General features: G+C 40.4%; 1 protein-coding gene across 1 annotated transcript in view; it reads left to right on the forward strand.

Annotated features, from left to right (window-relative positions):
* MYO3B (myosin IIIB) overlaps positions 1-22,868 on the forward strand; it is a 365,933-nt gene that overhangs the window by 102,689 nt on the left and 240,376 nt on the right. Inside the window, exon 7 of the mRNA XM_061201698.1 lies at positions 5,742-5,807. Coding sequence (XP_061057681.1) covers positions 5,742-5,807 — 66 coding nt within the window. The remainder of the gene's footprint in view (positions 1-5,741; positions 5,808-22,868) is intronic.

Raw genomic sequence — 22,868 nt, forward strand, 5'->3', positions numbered from 1 at the left:
ATGCAGTTTAAATCAGGATTCATTTGCTCACTTTAGTCAGATATGTTCAGGGACCTGGCGACATTTGGGCTACAAAGGTAGCCCAAATGATGAGGGATGAGGCTTATATTGTCAAATCCAACTCAAGTCACTACCTAAGGGGACTCCTTTGTTCCTCAAACCCTGCTTGCTGTGAAGTTGCTCACATCCAAAGGAGCTGTTCCATATTTGTCTAATTTTATGCTACTTTGGGGACCAAGGTCATATTTTGTCCTGGCATCATTTCTTGGTTTACTTACAGTATATGTATGTTTGTGTGCATTCATTCATGTAGTCATTCATTCAACAAAAATTTACTGAGTGCTGCTGTGCTGGGTACTAAAGATACACATGAAGCATGAGTAGGAGCCTGCTAGGTTGACAAATTGGGGAGAGCATTCTAAAATGGAAGGTATAGCATGTGCAAAGACCCCCAAGGCATGAAAGAACAGGACTTGCTTTAAGAGCTGCAAGTTCTGCACAGTGCAGTACTGCAGCATTGGGTGAACATAGGCAGGTAGTTTGAGATGGGATTGGGTAGATAGGCAGGCAAGGCCATCTGTATATCATGCAAAATAGTTGACATTTTATCATGCTGGCAATGTAGATCTACTGAAGAATTTTGAGCAAGAAAATAACAAGGTCAGATTTGTATGTTATAAAGAAATTCTAGCTGCCAAGTGCAAGATGGATTAGAGGGAGATGAGGATAGAGGGAAAGAGAAAAATAAGGAGGCTACTGGAGTAGGCTGATGGAGATGATGTGACTGAACTCGGCTGTGAAGGAGGGGATGGGGTGATAAGAAAGGGATTTAGGAAATAGAACTGATAGGTGTTGGTGCTTGATTGATGTATTAGTTTTCTATTGCTTTTCTAACAAATTTAACATCTTAAAACAGCACAAATTTATTGTCTTCCAGTTCTGTAGCTTAGAAATCTGACATGGATCTCACTGGGCTAAAATCTGGGTGTCAGCAGGGCTGTATCCCTTTGTGGAGGCTCTAGGGGAGAACTGATTTCCTTGTTCATTCAGGTCATTAGCAGAATTCAGTTTCTTGCATTTGTAGAATTGAGGTCCTTATTTCCTTGCTGGGTATTAGCTGAGGCCCATTCCCATCTTCCAGAGGCTACCTGCGTTCCTCGGCTCATGGCTCCCTTCCCCCATCTTCAAAGCCAACAGTGGTGAGTAGAGCACCTTTCACACTTTGAATCTCTCCTGCCTCTTCTTTCTTTCTGTCTCTCTTTTCTGCTTTAAAGGACTTGAGATTAAATTGAGTCCATCCAGATAATCCAAGGTAATCTTCCATCTCCAGGTCCTTAACCTTAATCACATCAGCAAAGTCCCTTTTGCCGTGGAAGGTAGCATGTTCATAGGCTCTGGGCATTAGAATGTGGACTTCTTTAATAAGGGGAACCCTTATTCTGCCTTTTCAAGTTGGATGTGAGGCCAGTGGAGAGGGGTGAACTCAAGTTTCTGACTTCAACAACCAGCTAGAATGCAAATTTAGGGGGAAATGATGAGTTTGGTTTTGAACATGCTGACTTTAAGGTACCCCTGGGAAATCAAAATGGAACTTCTAATAAGTAGCTGGATGCACCAGCCAAAAGGCAGAGGGGAAATTGAGGCAGGAGATATAGATTAGGAAGCTGATGACGTATAGTGAGCCCTCAGTGAATGTGTAGAACGGGAGGAGAATAGAGCTAAGAACAGAATGCTGGGGCCAATAATATTGTAGATGCACCAGAGGGAGAAGCACTCACAAAAGAAACTGAAGAAAAACCTACATGGTCTCCCATCATGCAGTCTGGGTTCCTTGTGGCTCATTTCTTCCTTTCTCCTCTACTTGGCCTACTTTCTTCTCGTTCCCTGGTTTCCTGCCTGTTCCTAGTATCTGCTTCCTAAAACCAGTTTGTACAGTGTACTCCATGGCCTCTCCCATCTGCCTCGTCATCATGGATCTTTCAGCTTCAGCGCCCATTACTAAAGTGCCTCATTCTCCTGGTTTTTTGTTTGTTTGTTTGTTTGTTTTGTTTCTCAGTTCAAGGTGAAAAAAAAAGAAAACCTTCTAAAGAGAATTGAATTGACCCAGTTTATCATTTGGGGTCATGCCTTGGCATAGGTTACCAGATTAAATTTGGATTGGTTGTCCTGAGGTCAGGTACCCCCCTTCATCCAATCAGCTGCTTCTCTATTTCAGAAACTAAAATGAATTCAGTTTGACTGTTCAGCAAATCATTTTGTTCCACAGAGGCTTTGGGGGAAGAAGGTTAACTTTATCTCCATCGTATTTGCTGGACCCAGGATTATGATGTCAAAAATGGGCATCGCCCCTTGCTGCTAACCTCACGTAGCCCTAATCCTGTCTGTGTGCAGGGGATCATTTTGTAGAAATTGAATTTAGGGTCCAAATCACAGGAATAAAATCCAGGCAGGCAAACCTCAAATCGAATATAGTCATTTTCCTTTACTGACTAATCTCTTTTCTACATTGCCTTGGTATGTTTATAAACATTATCTGTTTATAAACATTATCTGTTTATAAACATTATCCAAATGAGCGCTTGTTATTCAGGTTTGTGGACCTTTCAGCACTCACCATTCATACATTCTGCTCTCAGCATCCATACACATACCTGAGTGATGCCTGCCTATCTCAGCTATGCACTGACTCTGCTATCACACTGAATATGAAGCATCTCTCCTTTCGGAGAGAAACCCTTTTGGGCAAGGTTGCAGTTTGCATCTGTAGTGTTGAGAGGAGCCAAAAAGGTACAATTGTTATTATTTGGTGCTCTTCCTGGATGGCAGGAGAACTAGAGTTTATATTGCCAATGCAAACAAAGTACTGTAAAGCCTTCAAATTCCTTTTAGTTTTCATTATACTCAGATAGTAATCTTTCACAAGACCTCAATTTACTGAACCTAAGTATGATGGATGGACTCCAGGAAAGGCGGGGCATCTACAAGTTCAAATGAGCTTCTCTAAAACCAAATTCCTATGATGCCAAGCTTCAGAGAAAGTGTTTCCTTGTGCGGGGTTCATGTGAGGCCACCATGGATTGGTGGTGGCCTGGGTGAGTGGCGATCTGCTGCTTTCCTCTGTGTCCTACTACAGAGGTTCAGGCCAACACATAAACAGTAGCCCCTGCCCATGGTTCCTGCTGAGGGACAGACTGAAAACAGGGAAGGGACAGTGGACAGTGTTCTCTACACAAGTGTAGACACTTCCATCCATTCCTCCGGTGGACCCTTGCCAGGTCATTCTCTAACTGCGGTAGAGGGTTATCCCTCCATGCTCGGCTGGCCAAGGTCAAGCTTACTAGGGTTTAATCAAGTCTGTTACTCTGTCTACAAGTAACTTCTTCATCCACCCCCAAAACCGGTTAACGGTTTTGGGGGTGGATGAAGTGTGTTAGACAGTAGGTTGCTTGAGCAGCTCTTCTCTGTGGAACTGACCTCCGTGAGAGCAGAATGAGCAGGGAACCTGAGCAGAGCAAGGGAAGTTCGAGCTCTGGAGAGGGCTGTAGAGATGGTGTAGGGCAAGCTGCTCACTGAGAGATGCCCACAGAGGTGACCTGGGAGGACATGTGGATGTACAATCTCAAACAGCTGGAGCCAGTAAGAACAGGTCAGCCATGCTGATATTAAAGCAGAAGTTATGTGATGGTACTTTTATTATTTAAAGAAAGACGAAGGCAAATATTGTTGCAGGAAATGAATGAGATAGAGGCAGCCTCCATAATAACTGAAGGGCAACTTTCAACTGTTACTCTTTCTAGGTGGGTACACAGATAATTTTTCTTTGGGTCTTTGAATCAGAAGATCTGAAGGATGATTAAATTCTTATGCAGAATGGGGAAATCATATATTTCCTCTCATCATTCTTCCTTCCCACCTCATCCTTCCCTTCTAGTCTCTCTCCAGACCTGAAAGAATCATATAGTCTAGCCTCAAAAAATTACTCATGTTCTTTGAACCTACCAGACTCTTTTACACTTCTGTGACTTGGTACATCTTGTTTCCTAAGCCTGAAATGGCTTCCCTCTCCTCTGTCTTGAAAAATCCAACCAATCTTCAGGGGCCAGCTCAAGTTCATTTTCTTTTTGAAGTCTTCTGGGACTCCCCAGATTGGGTAAGTTGCCCCTTTATTATGCTTCCACTTACCTTTGTAGTTGTGATATACTTATCAAATTATGTTCTAATCATGTAATAGGATAATACTCTGAAATATGATCAGCTCAATTAGGATTAATTGCATATAACAGTGGCTTAAAGAAGATGGAAGTTTATTTCTCTTTCCTGTTAAGGAAGACTAGGGAGAAGCAGTCTAGAGCTGGTATGGCAGCTTTACAATATCATCATGAATCCAGTTTCCTATCTACCTTCTTTGCCATACTCAGCTCATAGCTCTCATTATCATTTCATGTCCAAAATGGCTTCTCAGGCTCCAGCCGTCATATCCATGCTCCAGGAAGCAAATAGGGGGAAGAAAAAAATGGCATGTCTCCCACCCTTTAAGAAGACTCTCTGGAAACACCACAGAACAATTTTAGTATTATATCATTTGGCCAGAACGCAGTCACATGGCCACATCTAGATGCAAGGAACTCAGGAAAATATATATGGCAGCATTGTGCCAGAATAAAACTTGTACTAGAAGAAATGAAAAAAGGAATGGTATTGAAGAGGCAAATTACAATCACATTATCTGATACATTTTTTAAATTTCTGGTCATTCTTGCTGCTTCCCCTGCCTCTGCCTATGGAGGCTGAGCAATCTATGGCTTTAGGAAGCAGTTAGGACCCAAGTGAAGGGTTATATATACAAAGGTGTATAATGGGTTTAAGATTTACAGTCATAATTCAGGTGTGCAGAAATGTAACTTGCTTCATTTGCTGAACTTGACTTGCTCACAAACCCCTATTTCCATTAATAGCTAGAAAGAAAAAATTCTTATCAATTAAAGGTAATGTCCCTTTTGTTTTAAAATTGATTCTCTTTGGGTAAATATTCAGCCAAATGCAGGGTTCTTACTTTTTCCTTTTCCTGCCTTCCCACCAGGAAATGGTCTGGTTACCAGAGTCTTTCCACAGTTCTCTAGTTCTCTTAGACCGCCAGTACTTAGTTATATTAGGTGTCTGTCCTCCTTGCTACCCAGGATCTTCTTGGGGTCTGAAACTTGTCTTAGTGGTTTTGCTTTCTCCAGTACCTATTGCAGAGGTTGACATATAGGAAAGAGTTAAAAATGTGACCAGTGAATTTATAAGTATACTTTAATTGCATCACATAATTAATTCAAATGGTAGTATAATGATCTGAAAATCCTGTAAAATTAAAAGTCTATTTCTCTCAAGCCCCTAGCACTCGGTTTATAGCTTTCTTATGGCGCTAATAATACTCAGCTCTCAGTTATAGTGGCTGTGTGCTTGCCTCACCCTTCATTACAGTGTCTGCTCCTTGAGGAATGTTGTTGATCTGTGTAACCCTCAGAGGTCCTGCAGAAAGCCATGGACATGGTTGGCCTTCAGTCAATGGAAATGAGCCACTAAATGAATAGGGGCTGGCACTTTATAATTTACCACTGGTGAATGACTCTCACCCAGGGAGAAATAAGAATAGATTTTATCAGAGCTATTTAGAACAATATCAGTAAAGGCAAGTTGATATTTTGCTTTTAATGGAACCCTTTCTTTGTAAGAAAAAAATTGCTTTTATTTTTCAGAAATCCTCCACCTACTTTACTTCATCCAGAAAAATGGTGTGAGGAATTCAACCACTTCATTTCACAGTGAGTATTTCTTCCACTGAAAATTGCTCATCCAGCAAGTCCTTGGACAGTGATTGGAGAAGTCCAAGGTGTGGAATTGACTTGGCGCTAGAAGTTGTTATGCCTTCTAGCGCATTATGACACAAAATTTGTTCCAGTAAATGATAGAAGATGCCCCTGCAGGATTTGAGAAATAAGGAGTTCCATTTGACTCTTGGTTATAATCAGTTCTTCTGATCATATGTGTTACATTTATCTGACTCTGCTCTGTCCTGGGGCAGATATTGCCAGTGGGTCTTGTTTAATAAGGGAGGAGACTCCATCTAAAAATCGGACACCCACACTTGGGCCAGAGAGGAGACAGAAGGTGGCAGCATTCAGTAGAGGTTTTGCAGCTTGGAAGTTGGGCTTTGCTTTAGGATCTGTGCTTTGGGAGCAGGGCTCCAGTTCCCAAGATGATTGAGGGGCCAATGTAAGATCTCAGGCCTGAGGCTTCAAGGTGAGGAGCCCCAGCCAGGGCTCAGAGTGTGGAGAACAAGATGAAAACCCAACTGATGGGTGATGTTCCTGGTGGGAGCTCTGTTACCAGGAACTAGGCAGTATTGCATGGGACTAAGACAGGAACAGAACCAACAGCAGCACCAATAGGGTGGTGACTGAGTGCTGGGAAAATGAGCTTTTGGCCTGTCCCCTGGCAGAGAACCACACTGGTCCTGACTCTGGGGAAGATGCTCAGTATGTTGGAGGGGGCTATAATGACCCCAAGCAAGGGTCCTGGTGAACTGCGGGGGCAGGAATCTAGACAAGGCCGTTACAAGCCATATCCCAGCTAGGAGCTGGGAAGAGGTGCTCTCAGTGTCTACTGTATCAAACACGGGGTTCAGAGGTCATGGCAGGAGAAAAGAAGTGACCAAAATAGCTGATAAACAGGAAGTAGGGAAGGGTCAACACAAATTTCTCTAAATTATACCTATGTGCATACTTAGCTTCACCAAAATGCAGAGCAATGAAGCAGACTGGGTCTCTTGATCGCCTTCCTTAAACACAATACAATCCCTTGTTCACAATTCCAAAATCCAAAGAGCTCTGAAAAATGGAAGTTTTTTTTGTACTTGAGTCATTTAGCTGCAAGCCCTGACCTTATGTGAACTGATTTGGTGGCAACACATGACCTAAACTGAATTGAGGCTATTTATAGCCATTATTTATCCTACTCAGTGTGAATATTCATGTGAGTTGCTGCAGATATATTAATGTGTTTGATTACAGTGTGCTGCCCCAGATCCTGCTGGGGACGTTACATAAAATACAGTAAATGCACGGGTTTACTTTTCTAAAATTTGATAAAATTCTGAATTCCAAAACATATTTGGCCCCAAGGGTTTTGTATAAAGAGCTGTGAACCTGTGTTTCATTTTCATTTCAATGCAACATAGTTCAAGGTCCCTGAAATTGTTTGATTGTCCAGTCAATCCCTCCTAGCTTTTTGCCACCTTCCTCAGGAGAGAGGAGGGGTAAAGAACTCCAGGAATTCTACTAAGCAAGGCTGTGTCGGAACGTGACCATGAAGTTCAAGGCCAGGGATGGAGGACATTTCCTTGTCCCTTCAGTCCCCACTCTGATGTTCCTGCAGTGACTGCAGAATGCAGAAGCAGCCCCAAGTCAATGGTGGTGACAGTGGGCAGTGTTGAGAGGAACAACAGATAACAGCAGGAGGGATGACGCTCCCATAGGAGCAGAGGAAGAGCCACTTCCTGATATTTGGAAGCCAAAGGAGGAGGTGGAAGGCCCTGGAGAGCTAAAGACATCCTGGTGGCTGGGAACACATTTCAGATCACCCCAGGGAGAGAAATCAGGGGCTAGGGTTCCAGTGATTTTGCTGGCAAAGGCTGGAGCCAAAGAGTTTTCCTTTTCATTCCATTGCTGCACACAGATGCCCTTGACTGACCTTCTCTAAGCTGCTGGCCTGGAAAACCACATTACATATTCACAGATATGCTTTCCTATACCAAGCTCTCGTGATGCCTCTAAAATGTGACTTGACCCACTCACCAAAGTTTGGTTTCTGTATACTTCTTCAAGAGTATGTTTGTGTTCTTAAACTGAGCACAGTATTGCTTGGATAGATTTGGGAATAAAGGTACCTAATTGATGATAGGGTTGGGACTTGCAGAGTTAAATACAGTATAGAAATCCCTCTCTACTGTTGATTTTTCTTTATGGCAAATCCTGTTATATGCCATTTAAATCTGCTTATGTCTTCCCCAATTCTGAGAATTCCAAATGCGCTCATTCTGAGTTGCTTTAGACTTAGAATAAGTGTTGATACTAGAATGGAGGACTCAGCATAGAAAACAATGCCTTTAGTATGCATACATCAGGGGCAAAGCAAAAGCATCTTGTTGAAACTACAGAGTGTCTGAAGAGGTTCTAATGAACCAAGGAAGGTAAATAGAAATTAAGTGATTGTGTGCTTTATTACTAACTTAAGATATGGAAAAATGTCATCAGTCTTCTATTTATTTAATGACTTGTCCTTATTGGTTTTATTAGTGAAAATATTATATATTTTAGGTGTTCATAGATTCTTTCCTGACCTCAGCCCCCCAGTTCTGTTTTCCCTATAACATCTGAGATTCTTCAATCATGAGTTTTCCTTTTACAAGATTTTTAGGAATGTAACTATCAAGATTAGGAAATAATTATTATATTTTATATTTTTAGGTAGAAAACTACCCACTATTCCCAAATAATGTCCTTTGGTTTCATAAAGGAGCCAGACTACCAAATGTAATTTTAATTTTCTATTTCATTCTATTTATTCAAATCTCTAATTAAATGTAAACAAAGACACTCACTGGGTTAGAAATGTCTATTTAAAGAGAGAGCCTTGGTTTACTTTTATACTTACCTTGCTCATATTGGGAGGGAAAGGGAAAAAGGATGAAGGATTAAGACCTCCACATTATAAAATTTTCATTATTGCTGGGACTGAGGTGGGAAGATGATTATCTGGTAATTTAGGAAAAGTTTTTTAGCCTGAATTATCCAGAAAATTTCTTCAATTCCCATTGTAAATGGGGCCACAGTGCATTGTATTAGAGTAAACTAAACTGGTTCTTTCTAAAGAATAAACAGGACAAGAAAATTTTTAACAGCTTTAAAACCTTTAATACCCTGTCCCCATGTGACTGCTGAACCATAGCAGAGTCAATTCAGTGATTTCAGTCTTTCTTGGTCCATGATGGTCACCACTCACCAGAGGACCTTATGGCTTCTCATTGTTGCTGGGGGGGTCTGAAGGGATTGACCAGGCTGCAGCCCATTGATCACAGCTGTGTAGACAGGGGACAGTGTGTGTGTGTGTGTGTGTGTGTGTGTGTGTGTGTGTGTCTGTGTGAGAGAGAGAGAGAGAGAGAGAGAGAGAAGAGAAATAAGTACATGGGTGAGAGCAGAGGCAGGATGTAAGTACCAGGCTATGGCTTAGTGTTTTTCAGATGTGTTTCCAGCCTTCTTAATTTAGAGACAGGAGGAGAGATTTTAAGGTCCGAAATCCTATTAGTAAACCTATTTTGAGGGTTAAAAAAAAAAGAAAGGAAACATCAGCCTGTTTGGTTTTGAACCTTTGGTCGTTAGTGATAATTGACTCATTTATATGTGTTAGTTATGCATTTGTCAAAGCATGACTCCTGACAGCTTAGTTATGATAAATTATACATGATGCTCACATAAATTCTGCACTGCTTTTTATCCATATGGTAGGACGCTGCTTGATGTTTTTTGTCACCTCTGTAATGTGTGGTTGGCTTTGTGGCAATTTCATTATCAGCCCTTTCCCCTTTGGCTAAAGCTATTTGCATAACAAGTTTATCTGGTTCAAGTCCCAGCCAGACTTCTGTAACATCAGGAGGCTCCATTCAGAAGTAGCCTTTTGATAAGATAACAATTTTCCTTCGGCAGCTTCACCTTGGTCCTAAAGGATGTGACTTCTTTTTTCAGTTCAAACTAATTTCAGGTCTTTGGACTAAAAAACAAAAATAGTTTCCCAACCTTTGGCCAAAAGGTATCTGTGAACTATGCTTTTTCATTTTGCCTCTAAAACTTTTGGGGTGTTATTAAGAATTAGATTTAGGACTTCATCAATGGCTCTTGAGCTGACTAGTGAGATAATAAAGATGGATTTCTCTTCGTCAAGGGCAAATCCACCAAGAGCACTATGGCTGCTTAGCTTTGGACTCAGTGATGACTTGAACTATATGGTTGCCCACGCACACACTGCTTTCCAGGGTTGGCTGGCTTGAGCAGCTAAGTGTGCAGGTGTGTCTGCTTCCTAGGCTGAGCATCATGGTCGAGCCCTGCCATTTAGTCATGAAATGTTGAGGCGACCTTTCCTATCCCTGCAAATGACATTAGAATGGCTATAAGCAGTTGCACTGAATGTTAACAAGGTGAGATCACTCTAGCTGCTAAAGTACTAAAACAAATGGGCGTTTACATAAATTTATTCCTTAAAAATTGAAACTCAGACCTGGAACATCTGCTTTTCTTTAGGCCTGAATGTTTATAAAGGTAATCATTTTGGTGTGGTTGATTCCTTGACATTGAGTGTATTCCCTTCAAGGCAATAATTCTCAGTCCTTTGCCATTCTCCATTTTGTGTTTCAAGGCAGCTTAATTCCACATAGGTTTATAATGTCAATGAACAACACGCTTGGAATGATAAATATTCTAACTCAGAAATTAATAAGATTCCACAGATATTCTTGGCTTTTTAAGTCCTCATGGATTCTCAGATGGCCATGCACAGTGTTAATACTTCCTGAGTAGAAGGATACAGTAACCTTTATTTACATTACTTCACAAATCGGTAATTTTAATTAAAATGAACAGTGGTATCACCAGTGACAGACTCTCTCCATTTTAGATTTATTTAGCCAATGATTAGCTATTACGGTTTCTTGAATTAATTAGCATCTCTTGAGCTATAGGGAATTGGTGAATTAATAAAAACTCATGGAGAAGCTAAAAAAAAATTCTAATTTAAAAAAACCCCAATTCTCCTCTCACCTCTAAACATACATTGATCAATATACTTATAAATGCAACCCAACTTCTTTCTCATTTTGAAAAATTGGGATTTTTTTTTTCCTTTATGAGGAGAACAAATAAAGCTGTGTGTTTCAAGGTTATATCTCCCTGAAGAGCATCTACTTTAGATTACCTAATAGATCATCTAAAGACACCGAGGGCCTGATTAGATCTCACTTGTACTCCACTTATAAACTCAGCTGGTAAAATCTGCTTCTCTCATGGTATAAACCAAGAAGTGACTCAGTGTGACTTGAGGTTTGAGTGCAGTATCCACACATACCTGGAATATACTGTTGTCCTGGGAACCGTGGCAATGACAGGTTTAGCCTCATCCAAAATAAGCAAGATGCATAATAAAGTAGGTGCTCCAGACTCTAGCCAGCATATTCTGTTTATTTCCCACCAAATGCTGAGTTTAGATCTTGTAAGAAATCAGGTCTGTAGCATATGTCATAGACTTCATATTAGTCCTTGTGGCACATTATGTTAGGTGACTTTTATTTTTTTTTATTAATTTTTATTGGAGTGCAGTTGCTTTACAATGTTGTGTTAGCTTCTGCTATACAGCAAAGTGAATTAGTTATACATATATATATATATCCCCTCTTTTTTCAGATTCTCTTCCCATTTAGTTCACCACAGAGCACTGAGTAGAGTTCCCTGTGCTATACAGTAGGTTCTCATTAGTTATCCATTTTATATAAGGTAGTGTGTATATGTCAATCCCAATCTCCCAGTTCATCCCATTCCCCCCTTCCCCCTTTGGTAACCACAAGTTTATTTTCTACATCTGTGACTCTATTTCTGCTTTGCAAATAAGTTCATCTGTACTATTTTTCTAGATTCCACATATAAGTGATATTATATGATATTTGTCTTTCTCTTTCTGACTTACTTCACTCTGTATGACAATCTCTAGGTCCATCCATGTTGCTGCAAATGGCATTATTTTGTTCCTTTTTATGGCTGAGTAATATTCCATTGTATATTTGTACCACATCTTCTTTATCCATTCCTTTGTTGATGGACATTTAGGTTGCTACCATATCCTGGCTATTGTAAATAGTGCTGCAGTGAACATCGGGGTGCATGCATCCTTTCAAATTATGGTTTTCTCCAGATATATGCCCAGGAGTGGGATTGCTGGGTCATATAGTGGCTCTATTTTTAGTTTTTTAAGGAACCTTCATACTGTTCTCCATAGTGGCTGTACCAATTTATATTCCCCTCAACAGTGTTGGAGGGTTCCCTTTACTCTACACTCTCTCCAGCATTCATTGTTTGTAGATTTTTTGATGTTAGTTGACTTTTAGATAAGGTTAGAATGTACTGTCTGTACCATTTATTCCATAATGGCTTTTCTTTCTTTCTTCTTTAAAAAAAAAATCTTACTTGAATTTCATAATGTAAATCAAAAAGAATCTGCAGTTGAGATAAGCGAGTGGTGGTGAGCTCTGTCTGTATGTCCACGCACCCCGGTGTGTGTGGGCTGGGGGTGGGGAGATGGGGGTGTGGCTCACACATCCTCCGCAGCCTGTTCCCCCTCAGCCCCTCCCCGCGTGCTGCCTGGCTCATCATCAAGAAGAGGCAGCTGTGGAAGAGCAGTGTGTGCGATCCAGCTGTGTCACTTAATAGCTCTGTAACCTGGGGGGAAGTATTTAACCTCTCTGACCTTTGCGTTTCAATTGTCAAATTGGGGCTGAGAATACCTGTCTCAGAAGGTTACTCTAAAGATTAAATTACATAATGTGTATGTAGAACCTGGCATATAATAATAACTAACATATGTAACTCTTACTCGTGCCAGGCTCTGTTCTCTGCACGTCATACAATTTGCTTAATCCTCACAATCCTATGAGGTAGTTCTAATATTATCCCCACTTTACAGAAATTGAGGTTGAAAGAGTCCAAGAGTCCCAAGAGCACAGCTGTTAAGGACTGGAGCTGGGATTTGAACACCAGAAGACTTGCTTCGTATATATTCAAGCTCAGCCAACAGTAGCTGTTATTTTTATCATCCTTTGCATCTGGCCATACCACTATTCTGAAACTGCTTTTTTGAAAGTGTCACTGGCTCCCTCCCTTTCCCTGCCATCGTGGGGTATGCGGTTGACTCTGTTCTTCTCACAAGACTTTCAGGATCAAGCAGTTCCTGGCCAAGAAACAAAGGCAGAATTGTCCCATTCCATTCCCTAGTGGATTCACATGGAAAAACTGGTCTTAAAGTCAGGGATAACTCTCAGAGGAGACATTGGAGAAGAACCAAGCTGGGTCTGTAAGGAATCACACATGAGATGGCACACATGGTGATGCTAAGGCCACTGACGTCTTACCCCATCAAGCTGAAAACATCACCACTATCTGGACAGTTGGACATTTGTGAGGAGGCTATTATTTTTCTCTTTGTTTCTTTGCCTTTGCACTAGTAGGTTCAGTAATAAAGTGTGAGACCTTTTGTTTGGAAAAAAAAGAAAGTGTCAATGACCTCCTCATCTTTGACACCTCTGGAATATTTCAATCTGCTGTCCAGCTTCTCTTTATTTAGACTTCAGCTCACTGACTTTCACAGCTCAGGACACACACACACACACACACACACACACACACACACACACTGTCCTCGGCTCCCTTCTCAAGGGCAACAGCAGAGCCCCTCAAGCTCAGCCTGAGAGACCAGCCCCAGCAGGAGTCAAACAGAAGCACAGACAGCCCTAGCTCTCCCCACATCCCAGCGCACACCTTGTCTAGGCTGAGGCCTCTATCTCTGCTGTCTGCTGGCCTCACCTTTCTTGGTAAGGAGGGAGCAGTGGGGCAGGAAATGGCTGCCAAGACCCCGGGAAGCAGAACCCACAGAGCATGGCAGCTAACTATGGGAGGAGACAGGTGCTACAGAGAGGGAAGAGTTAAACATGACTCCACTGTCTTCAGCATGGGAAAAGGTCTTTTCAGAGAATACATGTTGGGGAGATTAAGAGCACAGGATCTGAAGTCAGGTTGTATTCTAGCACTGCCACCGACATTTTTCACCTTGAACAAGTTATTTAACCTCTCTGAGCCTCAGTCTGTAAAATGGAAGTACTAATTCTTAACCACTTGGGATTAGGATCAAGTCTGCTGTGATAGAAAATCCCAAATAACAGTGGCTTAAACAGGGTAGATTTTTATTTCCTCTCACATGAAGTAAGCTGGGAGTCAAACCATGCATGTACTGCTGGTCTGGCAGGGTATGTGGCAACCACCCAGACTCCTGCCCTCGTGCTGCCCCATTAAGTGTTGTTTCCATTCCCAAGGGCACCTCATGGGCCAAGATGGCTGCTGTAGCTCCAACATTTATGGGCAGATGGAAGGAGAGGAAAATGAAAGTTTCCTTTCTCTAAGAAGATTTTCTGGCAGTTTCATACAATATATTGTTAGCTGCAATTTATCACGTGGCCACACCTAGCTACAAAAGAAGCTGAGAAATGCAGTCTTTGGACAGGGCAGCCGCAGGCCCAGGTTAGTACCAGAGCTCTATCCCTATGGCAAGTGGAGAGTGTGTAGACAGGTAGCAGTCTGGAATCATGCTCCTTTATAGAGTGTTGTAAGAATTAAGTGAGATACAGACTGAGAGCTCAGCAAATGTGAGTGATCATGATGAATATTGTAACTTAGAATAGTGGTGACGGCAAGAGATGAGGGAGTCAGGAAGCAGAGCCAGGGGGTTCTATGGGGTGATGAGTCAAAACAGAGGTGGATCTTGAGGAAGGGCAGTCATGATCCCCCACCAAGGCTGACCTGTGGCCTGGGAGAGATGAGGAAATTAAGGACAAGTTGTGAGCATGGAGTGGCCAGGTTCACACGCCTCCTGGGTCTTCTCCCAAGGGCTGTGATGTTCTTTTGGTTTGATGGTAAGCCCCAGATTCCTGCCTGCTCCTCCATTCCCAGGCCACTGTAGTTTCCACTTGGAGTTTCCACAGACTCTGGTGAAAAAGCACATCTGGCTCAGAGTCAGTAAGAATTTTAATTAAAAATGGAAATGAAGGCTCATGTCATAGTACTACATTCTTCCAACCCACTGATAATTTCTGGCAGGGTTAAAAATAACAGACATCACCCTTTGGCACTAAGGAGGAAAAGGCTGCTTTTTATGTTTTTGAATTTTTGAATGTTATTTTTAGTACAGAAGGTTCTTATTAGTTATCTATTTTATACATATTAGTGTATATATATTAATCCCAATCTCCCAATTCATCCCACCACCACCCCCCTGCCACTTCCCCCCACTTGGTGTCCATACGTTTGTTCTCTACATCTGTGTCTCTTTTTCTGCCTTGCAAACCCGTTCATCTGTACCGTTTTTCTAGATTCCACATATATGTGTTAATATACGATATTTGTTTTTCTCTTTCTGACTTACTTCACTCTTTATGACAGTCTCTAGATCCATCCACGTCTCTACAAATGACCCAGTTTCATTCCTTTTTATGGCTGAGTAATATTCCATTGTATATATGTACCACATCTTCTTTATCCATTCGACTGTTGATGGGCATTTAGGTTGCTTCCATGACCTGGCTATTGTAAATAGTGCTGCATTGAACAATGGGGTGCATGTGTCTTTTTGAACTATGGTTTTCTTTGGGTATATGCCCAGTAGTGAGACTGCTGGATCATATGGTAATTCTATTTTTAGTTTTTTAAGGAACCTGCATACTGTTCTCCATAGTGGCTGTATCAATTTATATTCCCACCACAGTGCAAGAGGGTTCCCTTTTCTCCACACCCTCTCCAGCATTTGTTGTTTGTAGATTTTCTGATGATGCCCATTCTAACTGGTGTGAGGTGATACCTCACTGTAGTTTTGATTTGCGTTTCTCTAATAATTAATGATGTTGAGCAGCTTTTCATGTGCTTCTTGGCCATCTGTATGCCTTCTTTGGAGAAATGTCTATTTAGGTCTTCTGCCCATTTTTTGATTGGGTTGTTTGTTTTTTTAATATTGAGCTGCATGAGCTGTTTATGTATTTTGGAGATCAGTCTTTGTCCATTGATTCGTTTGCAAATATTTTTTCCCATTCTGAGGGTTGTCTTTTCATCTTGTTTGTAGTTTCCTTTGCTGTGCAAAAGCTTTTAAGTTTCATTAGGTCCCATTTGTATATTTTTGTTTTTATTTCCATTACTCTAGGAGGTGGGTCAGAAAAGATCTTGCTGTGATTTATGTCAAAGAGTGTTCTTCCTATGTTTTCCTCTAAGAGTTTTATAGTGTTCGATCTTACATTTAGGTCTCTGATCCATTTTGAATTTATTTTTGTGTATGGTGTTAGGGAGTGTTCTAATTTCATTCTTTTACATGTAGCTGTCCAGGTTTCCCAGCACCACTTATTAAAGAGACCGTCTTTTCTCCATTGTATATCCTTGCCTCCTTTGTCATAGATTAGTTGACCTTAGGTATATGGGTTTATCTATGGTCTTTCTATCCTGTTCCATTGATCTATATTTCTGTTTTTGTGCCAGTACCATATTGTCTTGATGACTGTAGCTTTGTAGTATAGTCTGAAGTCAGGGAGTCTGATTCCTCCAGCTCCTTTTTTTTTCCCCTCAAGACCGCTTTGGCTATTTGGGGTCTTTTGTGTCTCCATAAAAATTTTAAGATTTTTTTGTCCTAGTTCTGTAAAAAATGCCACTGGTAGTTTGATAGGGATTGCATTGAATCTGTAGATTGCTTTGGGTAGTATAGTCATTTTCACAATGTTGCTTCTTCCAATCCAAGAACATGGTCTATCTCTCCATCTGTTGGTATCATCTTTAATTTCTTTCATCAGTGTCTTATAGTTTTCTGCATACAGGTCTTTTGTCTCCCTAGGTAGGTTTATTCCTAGGTATTTTATTCATTTTGTTGCAGTGGTAAATGGGAGTGTTTCCTTAATTTCTCTTTCAGATTTTTCATCATTAGTGTATAGGAATGCAAGAGATTTCTGTGCATTAATTTTGTATCCTGCAACTTTACCATATTCATTAATTAGTTCTAGCAGTTTTCTGGTGGCAGTTTTAGGATTCTCTATGTATAGTATCATGTCATCTGCAAAGTGAAGTTTTACTTCTTCTTTTCCGATTTGTATTCCTTTTATTTCTTTTTCTTCTCTGATTGCCATGGCTAGGACTTCCAGAACTATGTTGAATAATAGTGGTGAGAGTGGACATCCTTGTCTCGTTCCTGATCTTAGAGGAAATGGTTTCAGTTTTTCACCATTGAGAATGATGTTGGTTGTGGGCTTGTCATATATGGCCTTTATTATGTTGAGGTAGGTTCCCTCTATGCCCACTTTCTGGAGAGTTTTTATCATAAATGGGTGTTGAATTTTGTCAAAAACTTTTTCTGCATCTATTGAGATGATCATATGGTTTTTATTCTTCAATTTGTTAATATGGTGTATCACGTTGATTGTTTTGCATATATTGAAGAATGCTTGCATCCCTGGGATGAATCCCACTTGATCATGGTGTATGATCCTTTTAATGTGTTGTTGGATTCTGTTTGCTAGTATTTTGTTGAGGATTTTTGCATCTATATTCATCAGTGAGACTGGTCTGTAATTTTCTTTTTTTGTAGTATCTCTGGCTAGTTTTGGTATCAGGGTGATGGTGGCCTCGTAGAATGAGTTTGGGAGTGTTCCTTCCTCTGCTATTTTTTGGAAGAGTTTGAGAAAGATGGGTGTTAGCTCTTCTCTAAATGTTTGATAGAATTTACCTGTGAAGCCATCTGGTCCTGGACTTTTGTTTGTTGGAAGATTTTTAATCACAGTTTCAATTTCATTACTTGTGATTGGTCTGTTCATATTTTCTATTTTTTCCTGGTTCAGTCTTGGAAGGTTATACCTTTCTAAGAATTTGTCCATTTCTTCCAGGTTGTCCATTTTATTGGCATAGAGTTGCTTGTAGTAGTCTCTTAGGATGCTTTGTATTTCTGTGGTGTCCATTGTAAGTTCTCCTTTTTCATTTCTAATTTTATTGATTTGAGTCCTCTCCCTCTTTTTCCTGATGAGTCTGGCTAAAGTTTTATCAATTTTGTTTATCTTCTCAAAGAACCAGCTTTTAGTTTTATTGATCTTTGCTATTGTTTTCTTTGTTTCTATTTCATTTATTTTTGCTCTGATCTTTATCATTTCTTTCCTTCTACTAACTTTGGGTTTTGTTTGTCCTTCTTTCTCTAATTTCTTTAGGTGTAAGGTTAGATTGTTTATTTCAGATTTTTCTTGTTTCTTGAGGTAGGATTGTATTGCTATAAACTTTCCTCTTAGAACTGCTTTTGCTGCATCCCATAGGTTTTGGATCATCGTGTTTTCATTGTCATTTGTCTCTAGGTATTTTTTGATTTCTTCAGTGATCTCTTGGTTATTTAGTAACATATTGTTTAGCCTCCATGTGTTTGTGTTTTTTTACGTTTTTTTCTCCTGTAATTGATTTCTAATCTCATAGCACTCTGGTCGGAAAAGATACTTGAAATGATTTCAATATTCTTAAATTTACTGAGGCTTTATTTGTGACCCAAGATGTGGTCTATCCTGGAGAATGTTCCGTGTGCACTTGAGAAGAAAGTGTAATCTGCTGTCTTTGGATGGAATGTCCTATAAATATCAATTAAATCTCTCTGGTCTATTGTGTCATTTAAAGCTTGTGTTTCCTTATTAATTTTCTGTCTGATGATCTGTCCATTGGTGTAAGTGAAGTGTTAAAGTCCCCCAATATTGTTGTGTTACTGTCGATTTCCTCTTTTATAGCTGTTAGCAGTTGCCTTATGTATTGAGGTGCTCCTATGTTGGGTGCATATATATTTATAATTGTTATATCTTCTTGAATTGATCCCTTGATCATTATGTAGTGTCCTTCCTTGTCTCTCGTAGCAGTCTTTGTTTTAAAGTTCATTTTATCTGATGAGTATTGCTACTCCAGCTTTCTTTTGATTTCCATTTGCATGGAATATCTTTTTCCATGCCCTCACTTTCAGTCTGTATGTGTCCCTAGGTCTGAAGTGGGTCTCTTGTAGACAACATATATATGGGTCTTGTTTTTGTATCCATTCAGTGAGCCTGTGTCTTTTGGTTGGAGCATTTAATCCATTCACGTTTAAGGTAATTATCGATATGTATGTTCCTATTACCATTGTCTTAATTGTTATGGGTTTGTTTTTGTAGGTCCATTTCTTCTCTTGTGTTTCCCAGTTAGAGAAGTTCCTTTAACATTTGTCGTAGAGCTGGTTTGGTGGTGCTGAATTCTCTTAGCTTTTGCTTGTCTGTAAATCTTTTGATTTCTCTGTGGAATCTGAATGAGATCCTTGCTGGGTAGAGTAATCTTGGTTGTAGATTCTTCCCTTTAATCACTTTAAATATATTGTGCGACTCCCTTCTGGCCTGTAGAGTTTCTGCTGAGAAATCAGCTGTTAACCTTGTGGGAGTTCCCTTGTATGTTTTTTGTCATTTTCCCTTGTTGCTTTCAATAATTTTTCTTTGTCTTTAATTTTTGTTAATTTGATTACTGTGTGTCTCAGTGTGTTTCTCCTTGGGTTTATCCTGGCTGGGACTCTCTGTGCTTCCTGGGCTTAGGTGGCTATTTCCTTTCCCAGGTTAGGGAAGTTTTTGACTATAATCTCTTCAAATATTTTCTCTGGTCCTTTCTCTCTCTCTTCTCCTTCTGGGACCCCTATAATGCGAATGTTGGTGCCTTTAATATTGTCCCAGAGGTCTCTTAGTCTGTCTTCATTTGTTTTCATTCTTTTTTCTTTAGTCTGTTCCGCAGCAGTGAATTCCACCATTCTGTCTTCCAGGTCTCTTATCCCTTCTTCTGCCTCAGTTATTCTGCTATTGATTCCTTCGAGTGTATTTTTCATTTCAGTTATTGTAATGTTCATCTCTGTTTGTTCTTTAATTCTTCTAGGTCTTTGTTAAACATTTCTTACGTCTTCTCGATCTTTGCCTCCATTCTTTTTCCGAGGTCCTGGATCATCTTCACTATCATTATTCTGAATTCTTTTTCTGGAAGGTTTCTCCACTTCATTTAGTTGTTTTTCTGGGGTTTTATCTTGTTCCTTCATCTGATACATAGTCCTCTGCCTTTTCATTTTGTCTGTCTTTCTGTGAATGTGGTTTTCCTTCCACAGGGTGGAGAATTGTAGTTCTTCTTGCTTCTGCTGTCTGCCCCTCTGGTGGATGAGGCTATCTAAGAGGCTTGTGCAAGCTTCCTGATGGGAGGGACTCTTTTTTTTAAGTGGATTCAAAATGTATAACAGTGTTTTCAAATATAATAAATCATTATAGATTCTCTTGGTCTTTCATCTTCTTTTGGGTATGTGTGTGGCTTCTTGTCACCTCTCAGTATTTTAATTTGGAACCTCCTAAGGTCATCAGGTGTATGATATAGCTATCATACCGGGTTAATGAGTGGGGGAAAAAATCCCGTAAGTGATTTTTGATGTGAAGGACTATTGGATGTTTTTTTGAAAGAAAAATTTTATTTAAAAGGCTATATTTTAGTGAATAGTGAGAATTCTTGCCTTTAAGGGAGGCCCAAAACTTAAACCCTTAGGCTCAAGCGGTGCTTCTCACACATGTACAGAAAGTCTGGCCTTGATCACCCCATGATATGGGTTGAATCGTACCCCTAAAACTTCATATGTTGAAGTCCCAAGCCTCAGTATCTCAGAATGTGACCTTATTTGGAAATAGGGCCATTGCACCTATAATTAGTTAAGATGAGATCATGCTGCAGTAGGGTGGACCCCTAATCCAGTATAACTGGTGTCTTTATAAAAAGAGGAAATTTGGATACAGACACACCCAGAGAGAACATCATGTGAAGATTGGAGTTATGCCATCACAAGCCAAGGAACTACTAGAAGGTAGGAAAGAGGCCTGAATAGATCCTTCTCTAGCACCTTCAGAGGGAACATGGCTCTACTCATCTTAAGTCTTGATCTCAGACTTCCAGTCTCCAGAGCTGTGAGAGAATAAATATCAGTTTGTGGTGCTTAGTTACAATAGCCCTAGGAAACTAATGTAGCCCATGACTTGGTGGTTACATGACCTTAAGTCATTTGATCTCTCCAGGCCTCTGATTCCTAAGCTGTGGGTTAGCAATGTCTGCCAGTGAGGATAAATGTAAAATCCTTTAATACATACAGTTTCGTCACAACCTCAAGTATTAGTATTACACCATAAAGCCATAGTGTATTTTCATTCTTCCTTTTCTTTCTTTCCTTCCTTCCTTTCTTCCCTTTCCCTTTTTTTTTTTTGTTGTTTCTGTTTTTGTTTTTTTAATATGTCTCAAATGTTAAGGGTTTATGTTAAATTCCTCCTCCCAAGCCTACTGCCCAATAGTAAAAGAGGGATACTTCTGTAATATCAATGATTTGCTGGCCTTTATTGAGGACTTCAAGAACCAAATACACTTTCTGCACTAAGATTTCATGGTCACATGTACTTCTCTGAGAGGAAGCAATTACAATATAAAGAGATGGCAGATTGGTGTCATCTTGCATCCCACCACTAATCACCTGATCACCTTCCTAGAATGCTGTGTTAGAAGGATTCTGAGGCCACCTCCAGGATAGAGGATTATGATCACTTAGTGATATTTGCTGTGAGCCTGAACTGGGGTAACTGTAGCTTATAGAGTACAGACTACAGACTTAGAGTTCACATTTCTTTTTAATTATGACCATGTTCTCTGCTATGTGAAAATCTCTGTTCTTGGCAAAACTTATTCCACCAAGGAAAGCAAAGAAGACTTACACTCAACTAAATCAGGTTTATCCTAAAAGGTACTTGAGAGTTAAAATAAAAGTAGTTGAATAAATTTGGGGTTGTGTGTGTGAAGAGTACAGACATTAATCTTAAGGATTTATTTAAAGCTTGTCATGTGTCACAGTGAAATGGACTTTGCATGTGTTGTTTCAGTGACTCCTCACTGCTGCCATATGAGGCAGGTTACTACCCAAACGGGGAGCTGAGCATCTTAGGAGTTAAGTGACCAGCCTGAGCTCTCACAGCTGGACCTGCTAGAAACTGGCAGAGCTAAGAGTCAAACCCAGGTCAGCATCATAGTCCAATATCTGTTCTGAGGCTCATGACGCTGCAGTGTGTGTGTGTGTGTGTGTGTGTATGTGTGTGTTTAATTGAGGTGAAATTCACATAACATAATATTAACCATTTTAAAGTGAACAATTCAGTGGCATCCACAGTGTTGTGCAACCACCACTTCTATCTAGTTCCAAAACATTTTAATCATTCCAAAGGAAGCTCTATACCCATTAAGCAATTACTCTCTGTTTCCACCTCTCCTCCAGCCCCTGGCAGACACTAATCTGCTTTCTGCCTCTTCTTTCTTTATGGATTTATCTAGTCTGGATATTTCATATAAATGGAATCATATAATAGGTGACCTTTTGTGTTTGTCTCCTTTCACTTAGCGTGTTTTTGAAGTTCATTCCTGTTGTAGCGTATATCAGTATGTCATTGCTTTTTATGGCTGAATGATACTGTATGTATGTTTTTGAGGCAGAATGTCAGCAGCCACCCCACCACCTTCCTCCACTTGGAGATATGAAGAGGACCCATGTCTAGCTGCTCAGATACCTCCTCCAGTTACCCCCCGTCAGTCCGTGCATAATGCCAAGGATGACCAGATTGTTGAAATACCAGGCATTCGCCCTTCTTCTTCCCCTGTACCCATATAAAGTAGGAATGTTTGGACATCGTCTTCTGTCCCCCTGGATGTCCCAAAGAACCCAGAGGCTCTAGAAGTGGGAACATTGACTATAGCCTAGGGTAAGTGGTTTCCCCTATTCGCTCCCAACTTAGGGTCATAGTTTTGCTATCTGGCTTCTTTTGGGTGCCTAGATATTCCATCATACAGGACTCAGCTCTGTGCTGTAACTAGGGCAACAGCTTTTATGTTATTCTCCTTGGTTCTACAACTACAATCATTGCAAACCATCCTACCTAAGATCTTTCTGAAAAG

The sequence above is a fragment of the Eubalaena glacialis genome, chromosome 1 (genome assembly GCF_028564815.1).
Source record: "Eubalaena glacialis isolate mEubGla1 chromosome 1, mEubGla1.1.hap2.+ XY, whole genome shotgun sequence".
Lineage (NCBI taxonomy): Eukaryota > Metazoa > Chordata > Mammalia > Artiodactyla > Balaenidae > Eubalaena > Eubalaena glacialis.